At 35.0% G+C, this 21,936-nt stretch overlaps 1 protein-coding gene across 3 annotated transcripts; it reads right to left on the bottom strand.

The window, feature by feature from the left end:
- LOC111639728 lies at positions 1-16,599 on the bottom strand. 3 transcript variants are annotated; one of them, XM_023385667.1, is made up of 11 exons: positions 16,380-16,599; positions 14,188-14,294; positions 13,851-14,115; positions 13,416-13,526; positions 11,891-12,079; positions 11,694-11,814; positions 10,776-10,891; positions 8,937-9,450; positions 6,701-6,870; positions 3,590-3,755; positions 1-733 (listed from the first exon to the last, which is right to left on the bottom strand). In XM_023385667.1, exons 1-9 carry the CDS (start codon positions 16,488-16,490, stop codon positions 6,734-6,736), a joined length of 1,671 nt encoding a protein of 556 aa, XP_023241435.1. In that variant the 5' UTR covers positions 16,491-16,599; the 3' UTR covers positions 1-733; positions 3,590-3,755; positions 6,701-6,733. The 3 variants fall into 3 exon arrangements, with proteins under 3 accessions (XP_023241435.1, XP_023241434.1, XP_023241436.1); XM_023385666.1 differs by having other exon boundaries at positions 3,727-3,755; XM_023385668.1 differs by having other exon boundaries at positions 3,727-3,755; positions 14,188-14,304; positions 16,380-16,497.
- Between the last annotated feature and the right edge of the window lie 5,337 nt (positions 16,600-21,936).

Genomic DNA, 21,936 nt, shown 5'->3' with positions numbered 1-21,936 from the left:
ACAGAAGTGAAACAGATTTAAAATCCCTCACAATGAGATCAATTTATAAAACTCTGCTTATATATTTTGGTGGGTTATCATCGAATATATCACCGAATGGAGAGTACCGGTTGAGTTTTGTACGTTTGAGGTAATTTAAAGATGCACATTAGTTCAATACAATGGAATAAATATCTTTGTAACTTCTTACCTGAATCAGTAACATTCATACCTGAATATTAGCACATCAAACGAATACTTCAATCTTTTAAAATGCTGAAATCCTGTTAAAATTGGCTCGTTCTACAATCACAGTGCAGTCATGCAACCATGAGACGGTGGGTGCATCTATACTAAGATGTTAAAATCAATACAATATGACAATGCTGTATTAGCAGAATGACTTAGTGCAGGAGTTCGTGCAAATAACAAAAAGGTTGCTACTCTAAATGATATCTTCGAAGAATTGTTTATTGTGAAACACAAAGATTTTTGATTCACGACACAACTCTGTTGTTAAACGCAAAAATTATCGTTTTTATAAATACTATAGGAAGTGATTTCATACAAAAAATGGTTCTTGTCTTCTGTTCTGAAACACTGTACACATCTGCCAGAAGTTAGATTTGCATAGAGACAATTCTATTTGCTTTAAAGCAAGCAAATCAAAAGAAATCCCTCTTATAAAATGTAATACTGTAGAAAGATATTTACTCCTTGAAGATTCCTTAATATGATCTCGTCATTGTGACCTCTATAAAAGACGAATTAAAGGTTTTTTTTAAACATATTCGTTAAGTTAAATATTTAAAATTAAAATAATTTAATGGATGCATTATCTGATAAAGTGGCTTTAACGCAGCTGAATAAGAAAGCCAATGAGATAGCAAATGGGCTATCTCGTTGGCTTGCTTACTCAGCTGTGTTACCAGGCAATGTGCCCAATGACCGAGGAATGACAGCATTCAGACTGAATTTTAAATATGATAATGAAAGATAAACACTAAATATACTCTAATAGTAAAGAATATAATAAACATACAAAATAAATACAATTTGCTAAAGTTTGTATACTTAATTGCAGTCCCATAGCCAGGAATAAATCATTAGGAGCTAGAAGGGCAACCTGAAAAACTAACTGGGATTTTTTTTTCCAATCAGTACCAAACCTACTTCTTACAATTTAATTCAATTCAATATACTCTTTATTGTAACAAGCCTCAGTCCAAAAACTGTGTCAAATAAGCTTGGGCTACCGAACCAAGGACGGGTTCGGCTAAAGAAGTTAGTCCAGAAAGGGAAGAGGAAGAAGTGGACAAGTATAAGAATAGGTACTTTAAACATTGGCACATTAAATGGGAAGAGTAGAGAGTTGGTTGATATTATGCAAAGGAGGAGAGGGAACATCTTGTGCCTGCAAGAGACAAGATGGAAAGGAAATAAAGCTAAAGAACTTGGTGAAGGGTACGAACTGTTTGCAAGTGGAGCGAATGAGGGAGAAAGGGATGGAGTTGGTATCATAGTTGATAAAGCTCTAAAAGATAGTGTCTGTGAGATTAAATGAAGGTGTGATAGAATTATGAGCGTTAAGTTGGACATTGGTGGAATTTTCATTACAATTGTGTGTGTATATGCTCCTCAGTCAGGTAGTAGAGAAGAAAAGACAAGCTTTTAGACAGATCTTAACCAAGTTATAATGTACATTCCTATGAACCAGAGGTTAATCTATGGAGTGACCTAAATGGTCATGTTGGAATGAGGAAGAATGCAAAAAGAAGAGTTCTTGGGAGATAGATTGTGGGAGAAAAAAATGGAGAGGGAGAAAGACTAGTTGATTATGCTGTAGCTTTTGACCTTGCACTATACTTAATACCTACTTTGAGAAGAAAGTGAATCAACTGGTTATATACATGAGTGGAGGTAGATCCAGCCAGATTGATTTTTTCTTGTGCCGCAAGAGGCATCCGAGTGAAGTGAGAAACAGTAAGGTGTTAAATAAATTGTTGCTGCACAACATAGTGTTCTTCTGGTGGGATTGTGACTTTCTTATGGACCATTGTATGAATTGTGTTAGCCGGATTGAACAAAGGATTAAATGGTAAAGATTGAAAGAGGAGGAGTTGAGGAAAGAGTTTAAGGTAAAAGTGTTAAAAGAAATTTAGTTGTGGCTGCTGAATAGTACATGAATTTTGAAAGTTGGAGAAGAGGTTTTGGGAAAAACTTCAGGGAAGAGGTCACCAGAAGGAAAGGAACTTTGTTGGTGGAATGCTTTTATGCCGACCCCATATAAACATGGGAGAAGGCAAAGATAAAGAAGAAGAACTGTAAATATATTTGAAAACTCATAATATAAAAAGAGTTACATTAAAACTCAACAAAACAGGGCCAAACTGATTTAAGCAGCTTTTGGATGAGCCATCTGTCTATTTCTCTATTGAATTCCTTTGTATTTCAAAGGTATGTTTTCATGTGGGTGGTAGTGATTAGCATCTGTGGCAGGAAGATTCAGATCCCACCAAAAGTGGCACCTACAAACCACTTTTGAGTGGTGCATCCGAGTTTCCGGAACATGCAACCAAGTGATACAGTACATCTTAAAGCGGCCTTAATGTAATTCGTGTCAAATGTTTTTTGCACGTTTAAATTGTGGCACAAATCTTGTTTAATTTTGCTACAGTAGAATATTTTAAATATATTTTTTTTGAATGATACAGTAGAATCTACTTATTGTAAACACCATTATCTTTAGATAAATTGGCATTCTATTGATCCTATCAGTTTAGACCCTATCAGCCATCATTAGTTATCATTATCTTTAATTGTTATTTACTTATAATGCTGCTATCATTTGTTAATTCAACTATTGGATATGCAGGATGAATTATTATAATTAACGATAATGATAATAACAGGGCTGTGGAGTCGCGTAAAAATCTACCGACTCCAACTCCGACTCCGACTTTTCCTTACCAATCCGACTCCGACTCAGACTAAAACACCAAAACTCCAACTCCACAGTCTTGCCAGGGCTGTGGAGTGGCGTAAAAATTTACCGACTCCAACTCCGACTCCGACTCCGACTCCGACCTTTCCTTACCATCTGACTCCAACTCCGGCTAAAACACCAAAACTCCACGACTCTGACTCCGACTCCACAGCCCTGGATAATAAGTAGAATTAACAAATCTTCAAGTTATATAAATTTTTTGAAATGGATGATGAACTTTTAAAATTAATAAGTTAGGAAGGTTTATATTTTCTTCTCACCAAAAAGATAACAGTATTGGAAACACTTCATTACTGCTTTGGCACAAGACCTCATCATCCATGTAATGAGAATTAATGTGTCAGGCTTCGACAGAAGTCCTCATCATCCATCTAACAGGCTAATGTATCAGGCTTCAACAGGCGCACAAACTCTCACTAGATGAATGAAGAGATTTGTACTGAAACTTGAACGAATGTTTCCAATGCTGTTATCTTTTGAGAGATTAAAAAAAAACCTTTATTGTTGAATATCTCTCATAACGTGTTAATTGTTTAATATGACCTTTTAATGTCAGAGTCAATAAAACTAACATTTCTATTAACGATAGTCGTATTTACTTACCTCGCTTATCATCAAATTCCGAGGCAAATTTCAAAATAATTACAATAAGTAGATTCTACTGTGTACTATTTTCTTCATTTCAATATAAGATGAAAAAGTGAAGTTATCCATAAAAAAAGTTTTCTAAATATACTCACTTTGTATGCTGAGACTAACACTTTGCTTCCTAAATATTAAAACAAAAATTGACTGTCAATACAAAACCAAGAGATAAATAAAAATAAATGTATTTCATACATTTATATTACAAAATATCAAATGTAAGTTTAAATTATGAGATTATTTTTAACGTAACCATCCAATTTTAAGAAGTTGCAGATTAGACGGCTGCTTTGGTTCGTTTATGGCAACGTGACACTCGGGCGCTCTGCGAGGGAAATGCCCACGGGGAGAACTTTCTAAGTGAAACTGGCTCCTATTTAGGTGTTACAAATGTGAAGAAAACCCGAAAAACTCCATATAGTTGGTGAGGTGTGACCGACTTCTAGTGATAAGGAAGTTTCATTTGCTCGATCACTAACGGCACTATCCTGTTTTGGACTGAATGATTTTTCAAACTAATTAAAATTCAAGCATTAATTTCTATTTCTTAAAATTTATGTAATTAGTGATGGAATTGCCCTACTTTCGATCAAATTTAATAATTAATTAATTAAATTAGCCTGAAGATAATCCCAAATTATATTTTCTGTTGATTCAGTTTCATTATATCATAAGTAGTATAATCCCTATTTATGTGCATTCCAAGGTGCTTTCTTTTAACCTTCCTCCCCATTAATAAGACAAAATATTTGATACATTATGTTTCAACTAATATTTATGAGAGAAAATATTCTAATCATGAGTGCTACAAGAATGTAATTCCTATGCATTCTGATTACATTTTCCATTTTTTTTGTTTCACTCACATTATCTAGGAGTTGCGCTATTCATTTTAATGCCATTATAATGTTCACTAACCACATACTGTAGATCTTGCTATTGGCAAATATCAGCTAACTGTTACACCTGTTACGAGCGTGCTCAAATCAAAATTATACAAAAATTTATAAAAGAATTAGTCTTTGTTCTCCCTGCGTTTCTTTATACAGTGAGTGTGTACTGAAATGATGCGACGAGCAGTGTCGGCCAATTAGAAAACAGTTTCAGTGTGTTCGCTGTAAAGCACTTCTCGAGCGCTGCATAAAGAAACGCGGGGTCTACGAGATACTAGCATCTTAAAACCATAACTCCAATTTTATCTGTTACATGAAAATCTTTACTCTCATTGCTGAAGTGTACGGCTTATCCCAATCTGCCCACATCTAAAGCCCAAAGCCTTACATCAGAAAGATATCGAAGAAAGATTAGGAAGACAAGACTGACCCCATTTAGCGTTACGCACGAAATAATCCCAGAAAACTGTACACAACTAGCCCATTAAAGTGCAAACACACAACCAACCACCAGCATTTGATGGCATTACAAATTCAGCCACTGGCATTACAAATTCCTTTAAACAAAGACAAAATCAAGCAGAACATTTAGCTAAACACAGTTTAAAAATTACTTATAAAGTCTTAATTTTTAAATTGTGAGAGAGAGAGGAGAAGAAATGAAATTTGAATAATAATTTTGAATTATTTCCAAAAAATGATGTAACAGTTTACAAAGAGAAAAATTCACTTCTTATCTGAAAATCAAACAAGTAAACGTAAGTATATTGACATAAACTATATCTAAGAAGTTCAAGGTTAGATTTTAAACAAATAACGATGAGATACGAGCATTTGTTTGTCGTCAAAGTGAATGTAAACGTGCATTTAGATTAAAAGAATGTGCGACAAGATGTATAATTCTCTAAATTTAAATTCACTTTATATTCTAGATTTTAATCTGCCTTATTTAAAACATTTGCCAAATTTATAATTTTATGTATAGAAACAGGATTTTCAGGAGTTGTAGAATTAATGGAATAAAGCAACACAACACATAGGCAATGTGCCAAAGCAGAGTGACTTTCTATGGTAAACCGTCTCCTATTCGAGTGTTGGACAAGTGAAGAAAGATGGAAAACCCCACACGATCGGCCAATGGCGAGGAACAAGCCTTCAGCGGTTTTATCCATTTGGCTAACGGTGGACTGAAGATTTTGGGGCTGACAGATGCTAATAAATGAGAGAATTATGTTCTTGGCCTGCCATTTATAGGATCGTGTACTTCTGGAACCAGAATAATTTGGAATTTAGGATGTAGCAACCAATTATTTGTTCTAATTCATAATATTTATTATACAATATCAAAAAGAATGTTATGTAATATTCCACAACTTATTCATAGTCATAAAAAAATCAAGATTTCTGGAATAGGTAGTTATCAAACAATTAATCGATCATTATTCCATGTTATATTAACAAATTCTATTTTATTTATGCAGTTTTGTGTATACAGATTGCATGGTACAGTTTTTATGTACATTTAACTAGATACGGTAATGAACATGATATACACGTATAGTAAAGTGACTATGTGCCACAAGAGAAGACCACTTGCAGCGTCCTTAGCATCAAAATTTGGAAGTCAGCACTCCCATCTTGAAAACATGATACAGTTAAATGTCGGCTACAAAGTCATAGACTATGACCAATTTTGTATAGAAGGATCCTGTGTAAGCCTGTCGTGTGAAAGCTAATGTGCACATTGAGCACAGACTGTAAAATGTATATATCTTATATATTCTTTCATATGTTTTCATTTATTTCTCTTGTGTTTATTTATAATGTGTGTATTTCTCATTTTCCTATGTCTTTCATTACTGCATGTTGCTCAAGTCAGCATACAAGAATGTTACTACATGCCCTGCGCGTACAAGGTGGTTAAATGAAAAATTCTGCAGGTAGATCTGGCAATGTTAGCGAGAAATTCAGTTTCCTTCAAGTAAATAAATGTTCAAGATATAAATACTTCTTGTAACGTATAGCAGGAAACTGGGCTGTGGCATAGCCAAGTCTATTTCTCGCAAGTAAACGATTGTTTGACTGTTTAGCATTTGTATTATCATCACATAAAACTTAAAAACATAGTAATAGTTAAGAATTAGTTACATAAATTTTTGTAAATATTAATATTTACCTATAAATTTTTGACATAAATACACTGTGACCGTTAATTATTGTCATCTTCGAGTTTCTTACAAATGACTTTGCATTTGTAATTTAATTTTGGATCGTGTAATAATTCGGAGTAATTGTTGTTCCATTTGGGTTCGGTTCTGAAAATCCGGCTTCGACGTCTCTCGTGTCCTAAAAATAACAAAAATACAAACAAACGTACAAAATTATATTAATTATTCTATAATAAAACAGTAAAGTGATTGCAAATGTTTGCTGTTATGATATAAATACAAGTTGCGTTCCTATGTAGGCATTCTGCAAATGTAACACAGTCATCAATGTATGAATTTTTTGGCTTAGGGATGATTTATAAATTACATTAAGCTATTTTTATACTTTTTAAATAATATCCCACTCCCATAAAGCTCCTTAATGTACCAACCTCCAAGAGCAATGTCCTTGAATGACTCTCTTAAATGTACTAAAGAATAATACATAGTATGGGACAGAAAGTGTCATTTTATTAATTGCAAACAAAGTGTTGACTTAAATGGTACAGTTCAGTATACAACACTGGAAACAAAAACGAATCGTTCCGTTACCTGAGGGTGAGCACACCCTAGCATTACGTAATGTTTGCGTAAATTCCACCCTTTGTATGCATTGCAATGAACGTAAACCCACCCACATCTCTGTTATGTAATTTATGTATGCATTCTGTAATTACACACAAAGCCATCAAGTTTTCGGCTTATTTTATGCAGTTAAATTAAAAATTTAAGATTAAATATTTAACAAAAATTTATATACAGCGAAACCTTTCTATATCGACACTCACAGAACAAAAACTGTCGACATAGAGAGAGGTCTATCTAAGAAAGGTTACTTTTAAATGAAGCCTGAACTATTTTTATTTATGAATGCATAATGACACATTAAAGTAAGGATAAAACACAAGATTTTTTTTATTAATTCTAGTAATCTTCTTCCTAGATTAAATCTTGTGCTAGCTTTATGTCATCTGCATCTTTTATATTTATGTAAAACGGCTCAGGTTCATTCAGAGCAATCGGTACAAATGCATCAGTGGCTCTTTACAGAGTGTCAATCCGGCTGCAATGCCATTGCTATCATCATTATCCTCCCTTGTTTGAATCTTGGGAAACAGAAGGACTGTTCTTGATTGAATGCCAATGAAGAACAGTCCTTCTAATGGTAAATCCTGCTTCTTTCGTAAGATACTGCATGCCGTGTTGCAAAATTATGTACAGTATTCTCAGAGCTAGAAGGAAATTCAGCTCTGAATTGTCAATGCTGGAGAACATTTTTCTGCTACTTTGCATCCTTGAAACACAAACTTTTGTCTGGGAAGATGTAAGAAAACACTCCTGTTTAATCTGCATTCAAAATATTTTCTAAAGATTACCAAGTGATAATGAAAGTAAGCTTAGTCACCTATTGTACTACAGTGTTATGATCGACTCCTAAAACTTCCCAGAAATAGCTTCGGATTTGATACGTTGCTTTTGATATTTTAAAGCCATCCATTCAAGGCCTTGAATTCCACAATGCCAGCAAAACTGTTCATAATTGTGTAAAATCATAAGCAGTTTCATTAATAAGTGTATTTTAATCAATTACGACGGTCATAAAGTGAAAACAAAAATGCAACACACTACTACTGCTGCTCAGGAAGATGTCTGATATCAAGAATGTCAAGAAGTTTATTGTTAATTACCAGAACAGCACATTATTATTTTGGTTTCGTAATGAAACTAGTCCCTTCCGTATCACCTTCATATTTACAAGTCGACCCCTCTATAACACTGTTGATTCTTCTGTTTTATATGAATTTCACGTTGTACGAGTCACTTAGATTTTACAAATACGTGAGCCGTTCACAGCCCGGTACACATATTTGTAAAATCTAAGTGACTCGTACAACATGGAATTCATATAAAACGGAATAATCAACAGTGTTATAGGGGGTCGACTGTAGTAAAATCTACATGTCCTGTCTCTGTTTATACATCAAATATAACACAAGTCAACAATACGTTCCGCAGTTCTCTTCTTAGTCTTGCGGAATTTGAATAATTTAGCTTAAGATTTTCTCTTCGAGTAAGTGAAAACTATTGTTGTGAAAATATTTTGCTTACTGTAACTGAATAAGAAGTGTAAAGCTTAAAAATGTGGAATTTTCTACTAATAATAATTAGAAATCTTTTTAAAAAAATTCAAAAATTTGAACTTACTTTTAATGATTTTGGATTTCTGGCGATTAACTCGCGATGTGACAGGATGATTCTCCCCAAGAGGAGATAATATAGAACAGTTCCTAGCGGGTTTGGAAAAACAATTTCTTTTGACTTCGCCACTATTGTAAAATTGTTTACAGTTAAACAAACACTTCCTTGCCTGTAACGTATTGTTTTTATCCTTATTCCGAAGACACATCTGAGACGGCGGAGGAGATCTCCGCCAAGATGACATTAGAACCGAATTCGGCGACTGTTGAGAGAAACGTTGTCTTCTAAGAATACTGTTTCTACTATAATCTTTAGAGTTAGATAAACACGTTTCTGATTCGAGTCTTAATTCATCGTCTGAAGTGCGAGTTCTGGGGCTTCTCCGTAAGATATGGGAGCTATTTTTATTGGGGTGAGGTAATGAAAATTGTTTGGTTTGTCGGTAAGAATGATTTGTTTCTGGAGTAATACAGTCTGAAGATTTCTTGCAGACATCCACAGAATTCTTTCTTGTGTCTGTCTGGAAAGATACATAAAAGAGATGTTAACATTTATTTTCCTAAAATAATAAACAATACTTTAGATATAGAAGATTAACTTAGAATGATAACTATGATCTAGCTCTGTATATGCACTTAGAATGGCATGTATAGGGGATGCTCTAAGTTTGTGATTCAAATATGGTGGATCCAAACAGAGAGCTAAACAGTATCGTCAGTCTAGCACCACAAAATGGCTTCCGACTGTGCAAGATCCTTTGCTTCGTCAAAGATTCAAGTTTAAAGTGTGAAATAAATACAATGCTTAGCCAAATATATGAGATTTTTTTTAACTGATTCTAAATAATACAAATGAAATTTTACATTGGTTTTCAGAGACTTATTAAACAAAGTATTAATATTGAAACTTAAAACAAATGTTGATTAATATAAAGAGTGGGTGAAAAGTAACTATTCATTGATAAATTTTTTTTGCTATAATTTCTGTATTTCTAATGCAATGATGAGAATTACTCAACACTTGCCTTATTGAAGGGAAATACTGTTGCATGCTTAAAATTCAATGTAGGCACTGACACAATCCAACAATGACATTGTTTTTTTGGATCATGGCATGGTTGGATGGCCAGTTTTTCTGGGAAACCACAGCTGAACCCATGATTATTAGCTTCGAATGACAATTCTCGATTGTTTTTGGATAGATTGTGGTATGACATCTTTTCACAATACACTACCATTTCTGCACAATGACCACTGATTTCACACCTTGAAGTGTGCAGCGTAGCAATCTGCACTCAATCCCGAACAGACAAGTGGTCGGCCGTCATTTTCGTCACTGCGCATGCAGCCTCTCTCATTCACCGCCCACACCACAAATGCAGGAATTATAAAATTCCATTAACTGATGTGTATATAAACACACAAATTTTATTACAAAAATTATAATAATTTCTCAATGCCTAGTTACCAACTCTGTGCTCCAAATTTCCGCCATTTTAAATAGTTACAGTGGTGTAAACAGGAAGAACGACCAACTTTATTCTTAGTTGCAGTTGCACTTGCACAGTATTTAGAGTTAACGGAAACAGCCTTTGCAGTCATGGTTATCTGCATGGCCAATAATTACAAATTTTAACTGCCGCTCAACAAGCTCCTGGTATCACGAAACTCGGCACGAATAATTACTCAATAATTGTGCATGCAGATAATACTCTTTCAGTTTTAGTGCTTGGAGCATATGCCCCTCTCTCTCTCTCACAGTGTCTAGAAAAAGATTCTTATTATTTTACTTCTACATCAACTTTTCTTCATTACTTACCCATTTCAATAGTATAATTTGACTAACCTTGTTATTATTTTCATTAGATTGATCAATATCCGGCGTGATGTTTATCCTCCTGGTTACAACTCGACACTTCCGCAACTTTTCGACATTGCTAAGTGCGCTCCGATTGTCAACATCTAATATGAAAGTTTATTAGTTTTTTTATAGATTATTGCCTGTATTATTGAATTACAAAAACTATTTAGTTACTTAACAATAACGTTTGACAACTATAACAGTTATAATCACCATTTGATTTGTTGTAGGGAGCAATCCATTAATTATATGTATAATTTAAGGGAAGAAGGGTTATAAACAGTACATTAACGTACACAACAAGCAGGGAAGGAGGTCTAGGGTGGCTCGAAAACTCTACACACAATTACTGGACTGCCTCAAGTATGTATTATGCAGTATAGTTAATGGCTGAAGTTTAATTTAATGATTTAAGACTGGAGGTTTGTTCCGTATTTCTGAACTCGGCGACCGATTCTGCTTCAAATTTGTAATAGATATGGCTTACATCATCAGTAAACATGTTGCCGCAGTGTTTACAGATGGCAGAAAAATATTAAAACATATGTGTTTCAAGCCTATTTTATGCACACTGATTTTTATAATTTGTATCAAGATATGCAGTCAAAGTTTTCATCTTCTAAAGATGAAAAAGATGCATATGTTTATCTACAGTTACTGTAACTCTAGATAAGCATATGCAAGTAATTAATAGCAGCATATAATTACTAAATTATCCATAATTTTACTTGTCTGTGACAAAAAAATGTTAAGAAATGCCGCGCTAAGATGTTCAGTTAGCAACGGAGCCACTTAACCACGTATTTTTCCAAATGTATTTGTCATTAAGTAGCGAAAACCGGTATCGTATGAAGAAAATAATATGTTTAAAACACATCACATTGATTTACAGGAGCAGATTACCTGAAACTTTAGATATTTCATTATTTTTAGTAGAATCTTTAGAATTCATTATTTGTAATCCTGGAGACATTTGATTATTTGCCTCTTTGCAGACTAATTTATGGGAATATGTTTCCTTCACCTGATAAATATAAAACAACAAAAAAATGAGAATAAAATGTAAATTTTTGGAAACAAAAAAAGAAAATTACAATTACCTCTGAGTTGCATTTTGAGAGAGAATTGTTACACAATTGAAGCTGCGCTTGTCTACTGTAAATACGAACGACCGACGTGTTAGTTTTAGATTTAAAAAAGGCTGGATAACTTATATCGGATTTGTCTGGCATCTCTTCACTTTTGTCGTCCTCGTGGTGCTGTTTCGTCACTAACTCTTGAGGAGGAATCTAAGAATAATGCATTTAAAATAAATGTATCTATAATTGTCCGTATTTAGTTCAAATTATTAGAAATTTGTGGGACGTTAAGCAGGTTTCTAAAAACAATTATCATGGCACTTTTAAATGCAAATTAAGTTAATTGCTTTTCTTATGTAAATGAAAATCATTAATTTAAATAACTATTGTTGTAACTTGCCGATATTTTAAGCTATTGGCAAGTTACAACAATAGTTATTTAATAGTTATTAGAACAAAAATACTGTTTTATTTAATTCACAAAAAATATAGACAAAAAGAATTAGGTTAAGTGGCAAATAATATGGTGAGAGAATGTTTACAAACAACTTTAAATCACATGATTAAATTGGTTGAAAAACACTGAGTTAGACCTACAATAAAGGTAACAGGAACTGACATATCTGGGACAGACCACACTTGAAAAATTCTTGGAGGTTTTGACTTCTTGAATTTGATTGTATTCGAGACAATGTTGACGCACGACAAGTGCTTGTGGAATGATTCCCACATCATCCTGACCTCAAACGACTAGCTTTTTACCTGTAGCATTACTCGAAAGCTCTTGTTTATGAATAAAAGGTCATGCCTCATACTAATTTGAAGGTCAGAATCAACAAGCATTAAACAAGCACCCATCTGAATGTGTGCAACAAGATGGAAATTATATTAAAGTGACAATGACTAATTTTTATCAAACAAACAAGCTCTTATCAAATAACTAAGTGGAAGCATTGAGGGAACCAGACAATATTCTGGTCAGAGATTGCATGAAACCGCTGAATGTTGTCATCAGACCTCGTCTGGGATTTGGCGGCTCTGTGCGGTCCCAAGTTCAGATCAAAGAGCAAATAGTGACAGGAAAAGTTTCCAGCTATAACACAACCAAATCAGAAGAAGAGCAGTGACCTTATGAAAGACGGGACTGGAGGAGAAGAATCAAATTGATTACCATCCATGCAAGACATGGGTAATTTACCAAAAGGATGTCTTCTGGAAGACTTTTTACAGGAAATTGGCCCTATTTAGATTGTAGATATGTGAGGAACACCTAGAAAACTCAACGTGGCTAGTCAGTTTATTAGGTGCAAACCTATGACCAGTGTTTAGTGATTGAATCAACTTGTCCAGTAGGCTAGAAAGGTGTAATTAATCTGTCTCAGATTATAAATTTTAAAGTTTGATATCTGATCTTGTATTAATTATTAAAAATTTTTTATAATTTTCCCAAAAATTATTTGAGAATTGGCATGCTGAAAGTGATAATGTAAGATGTTAACTTATATATTTATTAATTTATATTAATTCATAAGGACTAATATCTTACTTTTATCACAACAGGAGAAGACAAGACATTTTCTTTATTCAGCAACAAAATATTAATAGGATCCAAAGAAGACTTCAGATGTAACAAAAATTGATTTGATGAATCATTGACCTAAAATTAAATTATTAGTTAACAAATTTACTATTAGTTCTTTAGAAATAGAACAACAAACTATTTCATATAGACTATTGCTTCTTATTGTGTGTTACCTGTGTGAAAAATGCCGTTTAACTGTAGTCAACCATACTTTGACAATATTTACAAAGATATTGTTATGCGAATAGATCAAATGCGTTACATCGCTTGTATAAATTAAAATAAAACTTACAGTGGATGTATTTTGTATATTATGTCTATATGAAATGTATAAGAATGCAAAAAAATAGAAAAACAAAATCATTCGTTACTCATTCTATCAATTTAACATTGAAATACCTTTCCGGGAACTGCTAGCTGCAAAGTGGAAGGTGTGTGAATGAGGAATAACGTCTCACCGAGAAACGATGTACAAATATCTTCGTGACTAACGTAAGCTAAATGATTATTTAACAGTTCGTTCGTAGTGTTGCTGAAACTCTGTTGCAGAAGAGAATAGTGCAAATCTATTTCCTCTTCTTTCTTATCTAACACATCTAACTCTCCTTTTAATGATGTTATACGGTTTGTCACTTCCTCCGCATCAGATTCTGGTACGGTGCCACTGAAAGAAGTCAAAATTAACAATGGTAAAAATTTATATTTACTATTTAACTAGCATTAACGATCGACTTACTTCCATTGGATACAAGTTCCAAATTTCTTAATTAATCCAGCTCCTTGGAGTATGCTGATAACGTCGATTATCCTATTCGATTCAATAGGATGCATGCTTTTGGCTATCTGCAATTAACTTTTCAAATTTTATTGTGAATTTTTAAGAATTAAATTTATATAAAAGAATTATTTGTAATGCTTATAATAATAATAATGTCAAAAATATTGCAAATTTCTCATTTATAGATGCTTTATGCCAGTGAAGCGAGATGATATGATATGATTAAAAGTGTTAGAAGGCCAAACCTTATGGCAAAGCCTTTGAAAAGGAAAGATGAAGAGTTTTAGAGAAAGTGAGAAGAGGGAACAAAAGTAAAGAATGATAGGAAAGCGTGAAATGGGACCCATAGCTCTTGCCATTGGCCAACGCAACTGCCTCGAAAACTGGAACAGATGAATATAACAACTAAATGCCAATCACAAAGAAATGAAAAATCATATCAGATCAAACAGAACTGCTGTTATAATATGAGTTTTTGCATGTAAAGATTCTATAAAAGTATATATTCAAAACCTATTTTTTAATACTGTAAAATGTTTTAACTCACATCAAGACATAAAGGTAATGCAATCTTCTTGATGAGAAATTGTCAAATTGATCACGACAGACCAATTGCATGGCCACAAAAGCGACCTAATGTCACCCCTTCTATTTCCTTCTGTGGGGCTCTATACCAGACAAAGTGTTTGCAGAAAAGAGCAAACAGAAGTTACCAAGCTATGCACACAATATAAGACGAGATGTTTACAGATAAATCAAGTGCAGACTTTATATTCTGAGAGCAATGAAAGTAGAACGTGTGGAAGTTTACTAATAAGCTGTTGCAATATGAAAGGTTTGTGAAGAAACATTTTGAATTAACAATATGTACTTAACTGTTTTTAGATATCTTTTATAGTTTATTCTCTGTTGATTTTCTTAATAGGGTAAATTATAAATTATAGAGTTAATGGGATATGGCAAGAGAACATTGAGCCAATCTGAGAAGGGTTTTCCATAGAAAGTCCTGCCTCTCGAGAAGACTTTCCATAGAAACTGCCCAGATTTAGTTGTTAGACACTAAAATACTTCAGATATCAGCACACTGATGAGGTGCAAATCCACTACTAACTGCTTTTGGTGGTTTTATCTGTTTAGCCACTAATGGGACCAGATAAGGTAAGATTGCAGACATAAACAACACTATTGAAACCTTAATAGAGCCATAGAGCATGCCCACAGGAGCAAAACCATCAAAGGAGACGTACCTCTACACGTGACTCCCTTGTGAGATATACCCCCTTGAAATCAGCCTATTTCCAGGCGCTACAGGAAGTCGGAAAGTCACACACACCCCACTATGCGTATTGTGTGTTTAACAGACAGCCAAGCACAGCAGTCAGACATTCTAATTATATTTATCAGTAACGAATAAAGCAAAGTCTGACAAGCGAGATATTCACTTCCAAGTGTGGCATCCCAACGGCAGCAGTTCCGGTCGCCATCTCGCTCAAGGACGTCACATTTGCCAGCAATTTTTAACATAAATAAGAAATGCATTCACTTCTACTGACTGAAACCAATTTTTACCACGCTCTCACCCCAGTGCACACACAGGAGTGAGCCCCCATACCCCTCCAAATTGTATTAAACTCAAGCGTGCCATTTAAAGCCCACATAGTTGCCCGACCGAATAGTTAAATGCTACGGTCTTATCGAAGCGCGTAGCACGACTCCCGGAAGCGGGCCAACTTCGGAAGGACGTAACGTGCAAAGAATCGTACACGCAGGTACGACTCCTTCGACATTTTTGCACCTAAGGGCACGCTCTACGGCTCAGTTAAGGTCCCATCAGCATCATGCATCCGCAATCTCATCAATGTTAAGTAAAAATGTCACGTGACTGACTTTATAGCTCAAGAAGCACACAAATTCCTGTAAGATTAAAGCAATTTTAAGTCATAAATTAAAACAGCACGTAAACATACTTAAATAAAGATTTATTAGAGAATTTACGAATTATTTCGCATGCATTAATTACATAAAGGACAATTAAAGTGAGGGGCAACAACAAACGAAACAGCTGTTTACGCTTTGTGACGTTTAAAAATGACGTTATATTCGAATGCTCTTCAATTAGGCCACGTGACTGGTAAAAATAATCAATTTACCGTTTCTAGATTCAATATTCCGTCGGCGGAATCTCGTAGCATCGACATCAATTTTTCGACTAATATATGTAAATCTTTCCTCCTTCTCTTACATCTTTTACCGCCGGCCATTTCGAACAATCGCCGGAGGGTAAACTGACGTTTGGTGACGCTCTTCTGTTATTTTTTGTCAATAAACGTAACGTTTTAAGTACGGCGCCGCCATCTTTAGTCCTTTTCGTCATTTGTTATTGTAACTTGTCGGATGAGTATTTCCTTATATATATTTTTTTGTTCGTTTATTATAATAAAATAATATTTTCGTCTTTTAAAGTTTTTAAACGGAATGTAATAATAAAGAATTATTATTACTATTATTATTATTATTTTAATTTACTTTTTACTCTTTCCGCCAGGGGGACAGTGTGATAGCTTTTCGTAAGATTCGTCGTGAATTCCACAAATTCCACAATAGGGACCACCGGGTGGTGAGGGTTAGTGGCGCGTTATCGTATGGCCAATAAGGGCAATTGTCTGGGGCTCTCTGCTAGTGGGAACCCCAGACGAATCTTTTTTAAAATCAATGTACTAAGAATATCGAAATTTAAATTTGGGCCATATCTGGGGTGCCTAAATTGCTGGGGTGGTGCAGGGGCAAAGTACATTGGCACCGTGAAGAGGTCACGTTAAAAAACGAAAGAAGATACCCACAAAATTCCCAGAGCAAAAATGTTTCAATTTAATAATGTCTGTACAGTACATGCGGCTTTTTAATTAACTCAAATTTTTCTGGGGTGCCATGAATTGATAACGCGCTACTGAAGGAGATGGTCCCACGTATCTGGGACACGCTGCCTATCAATAATTCGCTGGGATTCATTCTCGTGTCCTCCAGGGGAATGAGTTTAGCGGTAGGGAAATACGTCGGGCCTATTTTCTACCAGTCGATTGCAGCCCGTCCCTCACTACCGTCGCTCCGTTGTGGGCCTGGCCGAATCCATAATAGGCCTGCTTTAAGAGGCCCTCTTAGTGCCCACAGGGCAGAAAGAGTAAAAGAAAAATAACCAGTCGATTGTCTAAATTGAAACCTTGGCTAAATCTTAGCCTATAAAACGGATCCTTTTCACAATCATGGTGGGCACTACAAAGAGCCTTTTAACTCTTTCTACCAACAGGGCGGAAAAGTTAAAAAAAAACAGGTCAAGGGCGCTCGTACATCATGGCACGTGTCCCTTTTAGTCTGAGTTGCCCGTTTTTTCTAATCCCGAGGGAGCTCCTATTGTTCCCACTGTCGCACAGTGGGACCAAATCCTAAAAAGCTGGCCAAAAGTCGAAAAATAGAGTTTAAGTTCCGGTAATTTCTAGTCGTGGGTTAGGTTGGATAAGAGTCCGAATGTCGAATTCTAGACTTTAGCGCCCCCTATCCCTTATACCCGCTATTGTAGTTTAGTCGAAAGGGGACCCTCAATCGAGCTAGACGCGTCATACAGTAAGCAAAGATTTTTACGCTATATTCAAAAGGGTGCCAAATCTCTAAAAATCAATCGAATTTATATTTAAAAAATGGAATCTGCAGCTGTAAGTAAGTAGAATATCATTATGTAACAAAAAATTAATAATAATAATTTATGTGATAACAGTAAATGAATGATTTGTACGAAAATGAACGGAAGATTACAACAGAAAATTTTAAACATGTAGAGAAAAGTTCATAAATTCTGTAGAGTTCTGCGACTGGACCGATCGCATGTTGTAGATGGAACTATTATTGAATGAAAAAAATTAAAACTAGCTGCAACTAGCTGCAACTGTGCCATTGGTGCGAGTTCTTGCAACGTAAAACATAGTTTTCTGAATTTTGTACATTAACGACGCGGAATGTTTTGCTCTTTTTCTTGAATTTGTCTGTGTGTTTTGGATGTTGTTTGCGTGTAGCATATAAGCTTGAAATCAAACTGTGGCAAGCGCATAGTGATAAAGAAAATAAACAAATAAGACTGAAAAACGAATATACAGAAGGGTTTTCGTATAGAATTGGGTCTAATAGTCGATCAACCAAAGCTTGGTTTCGAGAGCTGGAATGATGGCAATACCTCTCGACGATTTTTCGAAAACTCAAGCATTTCTGCTGCTATTACAGGGGTTGATGAGGACTTGATTAAGCGTTTCCGTGTCATATTGCAGACAATTTCGTGTGCCCATGAAATCGATTTTATGGAATTTCAAGATTACGCCTTACAGACAGCCCGTTACTTTGTGCAGTTATATCCGTGGTTCTTCGTACAGAACTTCGGTACAGAAGATATTGATTCATGGTGCAGAAGTGATAAATTCATCGGTATCGCCGATAGGGCAGATGTCTGAAAACGCTCAAGAGTCTACTAATAAATACACTAAAAAGTTTCGAGAAGATTTTGCAAGAAAAGATCTCGAGTGAAAACAGTGAAAAACATTTTACGCCTATTATTAATATCCGATCCGTTTATTTCGAGTTTGCGCGAATTACCTCGAAAAAACTCAAAGTCGTTGCTTCCAGAAGCAGTTTTATTGTTAGTTACGCCACGTATACAAGCAAGTACGGGAAGCTCCAGCGATTTCAAAGTTGAATCATCTGATTGTGAATCAAATTATTTTTTGGATGACGATGCATGAACTTTTAATCAAGCGATTGTATGTTTTATCATATTAAACAATATATGGATTTATTTTGTACTTTTTCTATAAAAGTGGTTCGTGATAAATCCGCCATTTTGTTTTTATTTCAAATTTTGACTTTGGATTCGTAATCAGTGATCCCGAGAACCCTCGAATACTGACTTTCAGGCAAATTGATAACGCTTTTGACTTTTGGCCAGCTTTTTGGGATTTGGCCCCACTGTGTGTCGACGAAGAACAGAAAATTCATGACTTCTAGTCTATTCTACAAATATAAGAGATACTAATGAATGATATTTTTGTATTGTCACGAGCGGCTTTGTTGTATGTTTACCAGAACTTGGCCTTAAAAACAAGGAATATTCCTTAAGGCCAACTTGTCCCGACTGCAACTAACTTGTGAGAGTGCTGATCCGTCATTGAATCATAGCATCAAGCTTCTTTCATAATGTACGATACTCTTTTTTTTATAGCTTGTGCCTCCCTTTTTTATGCTTTACAAGCTCAACTGAAACAGGTTCAATTCTGTTTATCTTATTCCTTGAATATTCGTGGACAACTCCAAATTATTTGTAGTGTAATAATAAATAAAAACGTAATATTAGTTTTTACTTTTTCCGCTCCGTGGGCATTAAGAGGGCCTTTTTATCAAGCCCAGCGAATGATGGCCAGGCCACCAATGAGAAGCAATCGGGTAGTGAGAAACAGGCCGAACATAACCCAGACAGACCATCAATGAAAAACTCTTGGGGAATTGGGGATTCCGATGCCTGGAGCGGCATGCGGACGCCTTAACCGCCCCGGCCGTTTGGCCTATTGTTAATAAGGTTACCATTATCAGATTCGAGCTGTTTTCGTTGAGGAGTTTCATCGATCCACTATTTAATCAATAATCAATGCGGGTAAACAGCAGGACACGCATTCATTGTCGTAGACGAATACTTCTAAAACATGATAGGTATTCGAATATGCTTCAATTACTATAGCGTGTTCAGTTCTGTATACATATTTTAGAAAAGTATTTGTATATTTGCTACATTGGTGTCTATCACAGAGCAAGTTATCTATAACAATGGAGAATTCGAACAATACGGAAATGTGTATGGCGTATAACTTCATACCGATATCATCTGTAATTAATGTATTCGGTATGGATCCAATTTTCTCGTGTAATTGTATTAAAAAAATGAAAAACAACAGAAAAAATACTCTCTCTTCTAAACTTTTCAAATTTTACATCAACTCGATTGAGATTTTCCACTGGATTATGATACCCTTCTACGTCGTGCAAATCGTACGACCCGATTTTTATTGTGTTCGAAACATATACATATACAAAGATTATGCATTGCACGCTTCAGTTGTATTCCTGATAATGTCAGTATATTGCTCTTTACAGTTTAGTATCATTAAAAGGTATAAAATTAATTTTCATTTTCTTAGATACAATTACAATAGAGAATGGAAAATGATTGATCAAATGCAAACCTTAATTCTGGGTTTTCTGTCAGGATTCTTCTTGTTACTGTTGATGCTATCGATGATGCCAACGTTGATTTTGTACCCAGCAGTAAAGAATATGGGTGGCAGCGATTCTGAAGCTTTACCTTGTGCTATTATTCATACTTTATGGTTGTTTTATGTGGCATCACATATGTTTTCTCTTCTACTGTTTTTCGTATTCGTAATACTTCCAATTTACAAACGATTAGCAAAAATGTCCGAAGAGTTAACAGAAATGGAACCACAAACAGATTTCCTGATAAACAAAGTAAAACGAATTATAGACAAACATACAGATGTATGGGAAATATATGAAATATGTAATGATAATTATTGTGTTCTTTTCGCTATAATATATTCGTACTTTCTATATGTTACCTGCTTTCTTGGGTATGGAGCAATTTTCGTTCAAATGGATCCTCGTTTGTACTTACCCATAAGAATTATTTTTCTTACATTTCTGCTTGGATTATTATACGCTTCATGGGCATTATCTTTTATAACATCAGCTGTAAGTAAATTTTACGGAATATTAATTTATACGACTAATTACAGCAGTAATTGAGGTCGTAAAAATCTGTCTCTGTAAGGAGTCCCGGATCTGCACTGTGTTCTGCATATATCAGGCTCCATCACTCATTACCAAGCTGGTGTTATTGTAGGTCTGTCCGAATCCACGAAAAGCGTGGGGAAAAAGGGTATATTTATGTCCACAGGACGAAAGTTTGGTTTGTGCGATCTGACTAAAAAAAAAGACGCACGAGTGGCTAAGCGGTTCCGTTCCCTAAACACTGAAAACCTAAATGCCGGTCGTGGGTTTGCGCCTCGCCAGAACAGGCTGGCAATCTGTAATTTTCCGGGTTTTCTCCACATCTGTAACGCCTAAATAGGGGCCAGTTACCCTTAAAAAGACTTTCTGGAAGACATCCCCCTAGGCAGATCATCCAAGTGTTGCGATGTTATAACTTAATAAAAGAAAACAACAAACAGACAAAAGAAAGTGTCTTCCGAGAAGACTTTCTATGGAAACTGGCGTCCCATTTAGGTGTTAGACAAGCGAAGAAAATCCAGATTAATCACATGAATCCATGACTAACGATTGTGTTCACTAGTGAACCAGGATGAAGTAAAACGAAAATAATCAATTTTAAGGTTAATTTATTAAACCAAGATAATAATTAATTTACTAATAAATAAAGCTGTAATCCTCTGGACACTAAAAAAGCCTTTCCAGTCATCATGGATTCGGCCAGGCTTACAAGACCGATTGATGAGGTCAAACGTATACAGGCCAGATTACTATCAAACATTACGAGAAGTTACTTTCCCGGATTTAATCCTAGCTCCCCAGAGTGACAAGTTGACTCTTTAATCGTCTTAGTCACCTGTTTATTACTGTTATTTGTTGGTAAATTAATGT

The sequence above is a fragment of the Centruroides sculpturatus genome, unplaced genomic scaffold, assembly GCF_000671375.1.
Source record: "Centruroides sculpturatus isolate CEXI.00-Female unplaced genomic scaffold, Cexi_2.0 scaffold1398, whole genome shotgun sequence".
In the NCBI taxonomy this organism is placed as follows: domain Eukaryota; kingdom Metazoa; phylum Arthropoda; class Arachnida; order Scorpiones; family Buthidae; genus Centruroides; species Centruroides sculpturatus.
This window is presented reverse-complemented; position numbering and strand designations above follow the sequence as displayed.

What these genes read in the sequence shown, in the direction of transcription:
- LOC111639728 (XM_023385667.1), bottom strand. Translation starts at nt 16,490, where the DNA reads ATGGCCGGCGGTAAAAGATGTAAGAGAAGGAGGAAAGATTTACATATA. An exon ending in CTTCTCCTGTTGTGATAAAA is followed by an intron (nt 12,080 to 13,415) that starts GTAAGATATTAG and finishes CATTATTCTTAG; the next exon opens with ATTCCTCCTCAAGAGTTAGT. An exon ending in TGAAATATCTAAAGTTTCAG is followed by an intron (nt 10,892 to 11,693) that starts GTAATCTGCTCC and finishes CTTTCATATTAG; the next exon opens with ATGTTGACAATCGGAGCGCA.